General features: G+C 30.9%; 1 protein-coding gene and 1 long non-coding RNA gene across 8 annotated transcripts; one reads left to right on the top strand and one right to left on the bottom strand.

Moving 5' to 3' along the window:
* Window positions 1–1397: 1397 nt before the first annotated feature.
* Window positions 1398–9572, bottom strand: LOC128395213 (protocadherin-16-like). Its single transcript, XM_053355612.1, has 2 exons — window positions 9001–9572; window positions 1398–4991 (listed from the first exon to the last, which is right to left on the bottom strand). Exons 1-2 carry the CDS (start codon window positions 9313–9315, stop codon window positions 1881–1883), a joined length of 3426 nt encoding a protein of 1141 aa, XP_053211587.1. The 5' UTR covers window positions 9316–9572; the 3' UTR covers window positions 1398–1880.
* On the top strand, window positions 5118–7419 carry LOC128395214 (uncharacterized). 7 transcript variants are annotated; one of them, XR_008326546.1, is made up of 4 exons: window positions 5118–5592; window positions 5676–5721; window positions 6046–6242; window positions 7054–7419. It is a non-coding gene; the product is annotated as an uncharacterized LOC128395214 (long non-coding RNA). The 7 variants fall into 7 exon arrangements; XR_008326545.1 differs by having other exon boundaries at window positions 5676–5745; XR_008326543.1 differs by having other exon boundaries at window positions 5118–5597.
* Window positions 9573–10141: the final 569 nt, after the last annotated feature.

Here is a 10141-nt window from a genome sequence, read left to right as displayed (position 1 = left end):
CTCGATGCTCATCAAATGTACAAATTAATGCCAAACGTTACAATTCAATTCCAATTCAATTGTTGGTGCCAAATAACAATCAACGTAAAATCATTAAAACAACACAATTAAATTCATCTTCATCTTCATCGATTTCATCGACAACAACAGTTATTGCCAAGATTAAGGTCACCGATGGTCATCATCATGATGAGAAACAATCATCAATCAATACTGAGCCCACAAGTTTATCCTCATCCTCATCCTCATCACTTAATCATCACAATCAGATGAAAGAATCAAAATATTCAAGATTAAGATTAAAATCTTTACCATGGATTAGGAAAACCTCATCATCTCATTCAAACATTTCAGATGAAGATAATCCTTCACCTGATGATGATGATAATAATAATCATCAACATTCAATGTTAATTAAATTGTGCCTTGATTGTGAATTATTTTTCCTCTCAATGTTGACAATTTAGAGACGAAAATCATAATGATTAACTAATCTTCCTGCCGGTTTTACAATTAACCTGAAAACAATTTGATTCCTTCTTTATGCCAATAAGCTTAATCTTCAATGATCTCAAACTTTGTAATCTAATTGTAACAATTAACAATCAAACTTTGTGTTTGTTGCCAAAACAATCAACTAAATTGTAAGATAATATCATTAACTTTGTGGTCTAATAATAAACAATCAAATTGATAATAAAATTATTCAAATCAATTGTTAAATCTTTTTACAATCGTTCAATTGGATTTACATCAACGGTGATTATAACAATTTAAACCAGTGATTATTGTTAATTGTTGTAACGACAATTTAAAGGATGAGGGATTGACCTTGGTCAATTATTATTACTATTATGATTAAAGCCTTGTAAATGTCCTTAAACCCCATTCAATTGGATTAGGATTAACTTTTAATTGTCTTAAGAAAAAAAAACAACTTTAAGATTCAATGATTTGGTTGGTTGACACATTGAAGGTTAGGATAAGTTTCTTATTTACAATTAAGTTAATTGTGATTAAGGGGAAATCTCTTAACACTTGATAAATTATGTAAAGAAAATTATCTCAATACAAACAAGAATTAGTTAATTATTGAAGCTTTACAATCCATAGACTTTTTTGTTTGACAAAAAATAAACAAGAAAAGAGATTCAAATTGTTGGTTAATTGTTATTAGAATCACAATTAGTAAATTATGAGATGTTTATGGTTGGTTAATTTACTCTGGAATAGTTTGTTAACTTGTTTCTCTTCATTGATTAGTTGATTGTTAACCTCGAATTGACCATAAATAGTATTTAAAAGTTTTCGATCTTAAATTATATAAACTTTAATTAACCTTGATTGTTGAACTTTTTTGTGGGTTGATTGTTGAATTAAATTGATACACTGATTAGTTTGATAATTTTGTCTGTTTAATAATAAACTTTAGTTTTTTGTTATTTACAAAGGGTGTTAAGAGAAGTTGATTAGTTAATTGTTTCAATCTTAATTGTCTTCTCAATTAGGGAGAGTTAGGTAGTAATAGTTTTTTTTTATATTTACAGGAAAAAAAAAGATTTTATCATTAAATTGTTGTGATGATAACTAAGTAACTTTTTGTTGAGATGACAATTTAAACTCTTAATTGTTGCTTTCCATTATTTCTTAATTGTCTTCTCAATTAGGGAGACTTCTTGGAACTTGATAGAAAAGTCCAATCCCGTACGAGATGTTAAATTGTCCAATGATCAGTGGACATCATTCAATTGGTCAGTATTGAGAAATTTGGTGAGACTGGACATTTATGATGATGGAGAGGAAATAATAATTTGTGAGTTAATTGTTTACTTTTATATCTCAACTGATTTTCTCTTGATACTTTTGAATTTTGAATGGTTTCAAAAGTAAACAGTTAAATCGGGTAGATTGGCCTTTGGTTCGTTATTCGATGATAGTCCGTGGTGATGTGTTTGACCTAAAAATGTTGACCTTCTAAAAGGTGTAACACTTACATCGGGATCCAATTCTGTCCTTCGAAAATCATCTGATGATCTTAATCCGTTTGAATCATTGGATGAATTGTTTCGTCTTCCAAAAGTATTATTATTATTGTTGTTGTTATTATTTGTGGCAGCAAATGAATGATAAACATTTTTATTTGATTCCTCGAAATCGTTTGCCGATGTTGAATCAAATGAACTATTGTTACTAACACCATGGGTACGGTGATTGTTGGAAGTTGATTTATTAATATTGGCATAATTGATTATCGTATTATAGCCAAATCTTTCATCTTCCCAGGTTAACTTTTTAACTCTTCGAGGTATTGAACCTTGTGGCCATTTAATTAACGATATTCTTGATGCGGTTCCTCCTCCCGTTGTTCCGGTTGTGGTACAAGTTATTGATGGAGGTGGAGGAGGACTTAGAGATCGATTATCATTATTGTTATGATGATGATGATGTTGTTGTTGTTGTTGGTGTGAAAGTTGATGATGATTATGGTGATGAAGATGAGATTCGGGTGAGGTTAAATCAACTATTGAATCTGATGTTTCCTTTTGCTGGCGGTGTGTTGATGAATTGGATGATGTTGATGAGGTTGATGCAGATGATGAATTTGACCCATTGTGTGGGGCATCGTTTGATGAAGATGCATCACTGACTATAGCTGAATCTGGATCAGATTTACCTGAGCCAGAAGATGGTCCATGTCCTATTGAACGATTGTCACCATAATAACGAGAGGTAAGATTATTTGGTAAAGTATTGGTATTATTATTACCACCGCCATTGGATAGGTTGAAAATTGGATTTTCAACTCCATTGGTTGATAATAAACCACCAGTGGGTAATGTTGAGGTGGGACCGAATAGGTTAGTTGAATCGTTGATTATTGTATCTGATGGACTAACTTTAGATGATTTTTTGGCTAATGAAGAAATGGAAAAACCTCCTCGAGGTGAGGGAGCATCAATTTTACCATAGATTCCTGATGATGGATGATGAAGAGATGAGACATGATGATGATGATGAAGATGATGCGAGGAAAGTGAGGTAGGAGGTGGTGGTGGATGAAGATGCCCTGAATCGGTTGATGAGGCACATGAATCAGTTGATGTTGATGATAGTCCAGATGATGAGTGAACATCATTTAATTTCCTATGGCGAACAAGGTGAACTGTTAATGTGATGATAATGATGAAAAGTGTCGCTAAAAGAACACCTAAAACGATAACAAGGACAATCGCTGAATGTCCGGTTGTATTAAAAAGAGAAGACATATTAACACCGGATGATCGGGCACGACCATCGATATCTTCAACATCACCAAGTAAATCGGGATCAGTTGATTCACTTGGATCACCAATGGCTCGAGCTAATCCCGTTTTAAGTAGATTCGGTGAAAATTGAACGGTAACTGGGACACTTGATGATCGTGGTGGTGAACCCGAATCAGAGGCCATTACAATTAGATGAGCTTGACTTGTATTTAAACCTTTAAGAGAGGTTATTGATATTTTACCATTTCTATCGATGGTAAATGAACGTGCAAATGGACCTTTAACCGTAAAATCTAGAGTGTCCCCTGTATCTTTATCGGTTGCTTTTACTTCACCGATTATTGATCGACTGCGAAGTCCAGATTCTGAGTTGACAAAGAATGTATAATGTGATAGAGAAAATTGTGGATCATGATCGTTTACATTGATCAATGAAATGTTTACACGAGTAACATCACTTTGTTTTCCATCGGAGGCCATTACACGGAACGAGTACCAAGGTCTTAGTTCATAATCTAAAGGTTTTTTAACAATAATTTCACCATTGGATCGGATTCCAAAATGATTACCTTCATCGTCCAATAATTGATAGGTTAAACCTGAGGAAGAGGAAGTGGAAGTAGAAGTGGAAGAGGATGAAGATGATGATGATGCTGGTCGATTAGTTGATTCGATGACCTCTGTTGTTGCAGGTCGCCCTGATATACCAATGGTTAAAAGGACTGAGCCGAGAGGAACATTTTCTAAAACTGAGACGGAATAATTTGATTTAGTGAAACGTATTTCAGGAAGAATTGATTCTCGGCGAGATAAAATTGTCACAGTTGTTAAGGCATAACGATCACGATTATCTGTTTGTGTCGCTCTAATCACTAAGGTTAAAGGTAACGTTACGGTTGGTGGAAGTGGCCTTTTAACCTTTATCGTAGCGTATTTAGGATCAATTAGAAAATATGAATATTCCCTTGAATCAGAGTTAAATGAATATTCAATGGGTGAATTTATCTCTGTGTCTGGATCAACCGCTCTAATAGGTTTTGGTTTGATTCCTAAGGGTTGACCTTCACGAACATTATCAGGAAGTACAAGGGAATATTTATCATCAAGAAAACGGGGATTTTGATCATCGGCATCGTTTACTATCACAGTGAGAGTTGTTGTTGCACTTAAAGGAGGTTCACCTTGATCCTGAGCTCTAATTGTTACCCAAAATTTGGGTAATGTTTCATAATCTAAAGGGCCGGTCAACACTAGATCACCGCCTAGTCTACCCCTGAAAGCGACAAGATGGGAAAAGGGTCCGGTTTCAATTGAATACTCGACTGTACTAAATGGACCCTGTGAATCGCCATCGTTGGCTCGGATTCGGTGGCCAGGGAAAAGTGATGATCCAGGTACAGTTACTTCCGAAATGTTTACAATATAAGGAGTACCTATGAATTCGGGTGCATGATCATTGGCATCGGTGACAATTATTCGAACTGGTATTATGATTGATGGATCAGTTGATTGAGATCTTTTTCTACATTTAACACCAATCACAATTCCTGATTCACCTTCACTTGATTCTTTATCCAATTTACGGATAAGAATTAAATCTTTGGTTCTTGGTTCAATTCTTATTGGTATATCACCGCTTTCCAACCTGTTAGCTGAATGATGCGGAGCTAAACTAAGCTCGATTTCACTTTCCGCCTCCGAAGATGTAGATACATTTCCAATAACCTAAATCAATAATCAAAAAACAAACAATTAATAAAACAAACAAACAAAAAACGCCAAAACAACAACAATTAGCAACCGAAGCCAAACGAAAAGTAAAAGTAATAAAGAAAAATATTACAATACAATCAATCCAAAAGTAACATTATCTTTGAGTCGAGGAAAACAGTACACAAATCAAAGGAAATCATGAGACAATTAATATCAAAATTAAAAATCAATTGAATTTCCTCGAGTCATTTAATTAAGAAAATCAATTAAACTCTTTGATTAATTAACCGATTTTTCAAAAAACAAACTGTTACTTTCTCCCACTAGGGTTCGTATGTTAATTGTGATCTTTTGGTCAATTCATTTGTTTTTGTTTCTCTTTGTCTAAGTTGATTAATTTGTTGATTATTTCCTTCAATCGTTGATTGTTAATTGATTTAAATTGTCTAATCACTTGAAGAGCTTCTGTGTTTCAATTTGTGAACAATTAAGGAAAACTAAAAGTAAAAGTGTTAATTAGAATGAAAAGATTTTGTAATTTCCTTGGTAACAAAAATGGCGACAAAACTGTTGAGTCAACATCCTTTTCCTATGGTTACATAATTATCGGTTTGTAAGGTAAGTTGATTAAATTGGTTATTCTTATTTCTAATTAGTGTTGTTGTTTTGTTCTATTTTTCTTTCAATTACATTTAGAAGGCGATTGTATCTTAATCAATAAGATTGACCATCAGTTTCTTATGTATGTGTTACTCTATGTGCTCAGGTAAAGTGATTGTGATTAGTGAAGCAAAGAAGACAAAAAGGAAAAATTTTTTTTTCTCCACCAAAAATGAGGAAGAAAAAAGTGTATGAAAGGTAATAGAAATGAAGATGGATGATAATGATGATAATGAGTAAGATGATGATGATGATGTCGATTCATTTAAAGATAACCTTGGTGGTGGTGGAAAGAAACCAGTGAAGATTTACGGTTGATTGTTTATTCTATCGTCATTATTATCATGTTGATTGTTTGCGTTTTACTGAATTCTTTTTTTTTCTCTTCTCTTTTTTTCTTACTCAGGTAAACTTGGTGATTGTTGCTACTGGCGTTTTGCTTACTACCTATTGTTGAGTTGATTTTTTTTTTCCTTTCTTCTTCTTATTCTACCCCCTGTACTTGGTTCGGATGCTGTAGTTAGTCCTGATTCCGGTTGACAAGAAGCCATAATGGGAAAAACGATGTACCCTGTTATCCCCATTAATTCAATCTTTCAACCGGTAACTGGTCGTGTGTTTGGATGTGATGAAGATTCATGATGATGATCATTGCTGAATATTGAAAAGAAGAGGAACTCATTCAAATATAATTTTCATCATTAATGTTTCTGATTTTTACGATAACGAAAAAGAAAAGAGAAAAGGTCAATTATTGAGATGATTACGTTTTCTTTTCTTTTCTTTTTCGATAATCACAAATCATCTTGAAAGATTATCTTCTTCTAATCTTTATCCTTCATCTTCACTGATTTTCTTTTCACGTTGATTTACTTTCAATTACTTTTAATTGTTGTAAATGTAAATATAATTGTATTTACGTTTCAACAATTAGAAAGTTTTCTATAATATAATATATTTTTAGCTAAATTTATTGAAACTAAATCAATACCCAGAAGAAAACAATAGTTTTATGGTTAATTAAATATTCCAAAAACTAAATCATCAACTAATCCATTCAAACACACACACACACTTTAAATTAGTTTAATGATTGTAAAGATTATATTAAGATTTTTAATCAGTTTCTCCAATTTTTTGGTGTTTACTGATTGAGCCTTTTATCCTAATTTCTGATGATAATGATGATGATGATTTAGATTTGGAACAATTAATTTTTATTGTTAAAAGTTGATTTGATTGTATGTTTGTGTTTTATGGATAAACAATAATATCACAATCAATTTAATTCAATGAATTAAATCAATTATCCATCTTTCTCTATTCTAGAATTGATTATATTTAAGATTGGCGTTGATTGATTTCTATTCTGATAAATAACCTTCATTATTATTTTTCTCCTTTATCATCACAGTTACCCTTTTGTGTTCAACATGATTCCCATCATCATCATCATCATCATCATCTTCATCTCATCATCATAGCTCTTTCTTTTCTCATCTCACAACTTTCTTCTTCTTCCTCATCTTTTTATCATCTTCAACCTTTTGGAACCGTAAAAGTCTTAACCAAATTGTAATCAATGAACCAGAATCTGTTGAAATTTGTTAAGAGAGAGCGATGGCCGATGATGATACCCTAAATTGTATCAAATCTGTTTACCTGATTTACTATTACACGAATGATGAGAAAAATGATCAAGAGGATTAAGAGGATTAAGATAATGATAACAAATTGATTGAAATTTCATCTTTTCCTTCATCAAGTGTCATTCATATAAAATTAACATCCTTATTCTCGTATTTATTTAAGATTAATAACCATTTAACCATTGATCGAATTGACCATTAATCGGTTAATTGTTTCAAAGTTAAATGTTATTTATAATCAACTTATTTTTCATGTGACAACATGGATTAAGTTAATATTTACTTAACCCATACAATTAACTCAATATTTACCTTAATTGTAACCATTATATTGTTGTATTTGTATTATCAATACATTGTAACCTAATCAAAGTTTACAATAAGAGACAAATCTTATTATTATTACTTAATTAACTTTTGATTGTCAACTTGATCAGCTAATAGATTTATAAATCTTTTATATTATCCTGTTGACAATTAAAAATTGAAACAATCTCATAAATTGATGAAAAAAAAAGTCAAGTTCATCAATTGTTAGTTAATTACCTATTTATTATTATTTAATTTTCATTTAATTTCTTCCTCTTTAAGTTATTTTTTTTTTGCTTTCTCACTTAAATTGTAACCATTGATTGACAAGTTAATTGTTTACTTGTGTTCCTAATTGATAAAGATCAACACCATCAACTTGTTTGATTGTTTCGTTAATGATGATATTGTTTTACTCCTTAATTCATCTTCATTGATCACAATTTAAAGACAATACAATTAAATTGTAGTTGAAGGAAAATGTAATCATCAATTGATGAAGAAGCAAAAAAAAATAACCTCCAAAAATATAATCAATAGTAAGAATTTAAAATTATTCATTGATGATTATATTGAGAATTTAAATTGATTAGTTAAATAGTTAAAGAAACACTTATGTCCAATACTATTAAATTGTTGATGATTAAATAGCTTTAACTTTAAAAAGAGTTTAAAACAATTTAATAGTAACTAAATTAATAATTAAACATAGAATCTTTTTAATTGTGTAGTGTCCAATTGACCTGTTTTCATGATTAAGGACAATTTAGCTAAATGAAAAAGATGTTAACATAATCAAGATAACAATTAACTGGGTAAAGGAGACAAGAAACTAAATTAAATTGTTAGTTAAATGATAACAAACAATTTAACTGTAAGTTTTATCATATATAAAACAAAATTTTCTGTCTGTTTATGAGCACAATTAACTTAATTGTAATCATATTTTAATCCATAACAAACGGAGGTAACTAACTTCCGATACAATTGGCCGCACATTTAGGGATGAATATAATATTTTATTCCTGATTATAACAATTAATTAAATTGTTATAATGACAATCAAGGTAACGGACATCAGGTTAACATAAAGATAACAACAATTTACTAATTTACAGTAGCAGAAACAACAATAACTTTAATTGTAAACGGTCAAACGTTAACAGTTAATTGAATTTGTTGGTTGACATTAAATCAGGGTGACAATTAACTAATACGACAGTTAAATTTGATTAACTAACTCAATTGAAATCAATGTCATCAATATGATTTAATCATATTGATCATCTGCCCACATGTATCATCTTGATTACAATTAACTTGACTTGTTATATTGTTGTTTTCCTTAATTTGATGAAAAATGAAATAATGAAAATTGATTGTAAAGCAATTAATTTAATTACCTGGAGAGTTCCAATTACTGAATTAATTGGAGTTGCTTCATTAACGGTAAATGTTTGTGATGATCCGCCATCTTTAAGGTAACACAGATCAGCTGAGTAAGATGATGATGAATCTGATGAAGATGATGAGGATGAGGATGGAGATGGAGTTGATGATAATTGATCTGATTTGACAAAAATATTATTAGGATTTAAAGTTAATTGTAAACAAATTAACATCCAAAGAAGCTTAATCACTGAAAGCATTGGCCTTAATTGTTGTTGGCCTTTAGTTAATTGTAACATATCGAGCCTTAAATAGTTGCACGAAATCATGATTATTTAAATTAAATTTAAAAACGTTTCAGTTGTTGATTAATTGTTGAAGGTAAATTGTTGTAAATTAAATTAATGGCAATTAAGGTGATGAGGATGCTCAAAAATGATTGAACAAATTTTCATATTGTTTGTTGTAAGGCACTTAAATTTTTGATATTTCGCGACGATTTAATTTAAATTATAACAATTAAATATCCCAAACCAAGATGAAAATAGTCCAATGTGTAAATTTAGTTAATTGTTGAGATGAAAATATTAAAAATCAGATTGAAAATCATCATGAGAATCAAATATTGACATGGTGATGATGATTATCCTTTTATGAAGCACTAATTAATCCGTAAAATTTGATTGACACAAACAACACTGAACACAAATGTAAACAATTAAGTTAATTGTGATGTTGAGTGAAAGAAAAATTAATCAATGTAATAATAAAATTACATTTGTTTCTGTTAAGGGTCGTCGATACCTTGGAATAGGCAAACGACCTGAAATTAACATAGTAAAAATCATTGATCGATTACAGAAATGATGATGAGAAGAGGATGATAACAAAGAGAAAGAAAGAAAGGGAGAGAGAGTGGATGATAAGAGAAGACAAGTTATTCTATTATCAATAATATCTTTTTGTAGAACATGCAAGATGAGGTAAAGGTGATGAGGATGGAGATGATAAGAAGAGGAAACGATAAAAGGTTAGGTTAAGTTCTCACACGAATGTAACGTTCCCATTGAGAGCAGAAATGTTTCTGAGCGATTGTAGTTTCGCTTCTTGTCAGATGGACTGTAGACAGGTTAGAACCCGGTTCAAGAAAGAGGG

This window comes from Panonychus citri, unplaced genomic scaffold (genome assembly GCF_014898815.1).
Source record: "Panonychus citri isolate SS breed McGregor unplaced genomic scaffold, ASM1489881v1 Contig00141, whole genome shotgun sequence".
NCBI lineage: Eukaryota > Metazoa > Arthropoda > Arachnida > Trombidiformes > Tetranychidae > Panonychus > Panonychus citri.
This window is presented reverse-complemented; position numbering and strand designations above follow the sequence as displayed.

Excerpts from the sequence above, each read along its gene's own strand:
- LOC128395213 (XM_053355612.1), bottom strand. The coding sequence starts at position 9,315 with ATGATTTCGTGCAACTATTTAAGGCTCGATATGTTACAATTAACTAAA. Across the intron at positions 4,992-9,000 it reads CAGTAATTGGAACTCTCCAG|GTTATTGGAAATGTATCTAC; the intron begins GTAATTAAATTA and ends TTATTGATTTAG.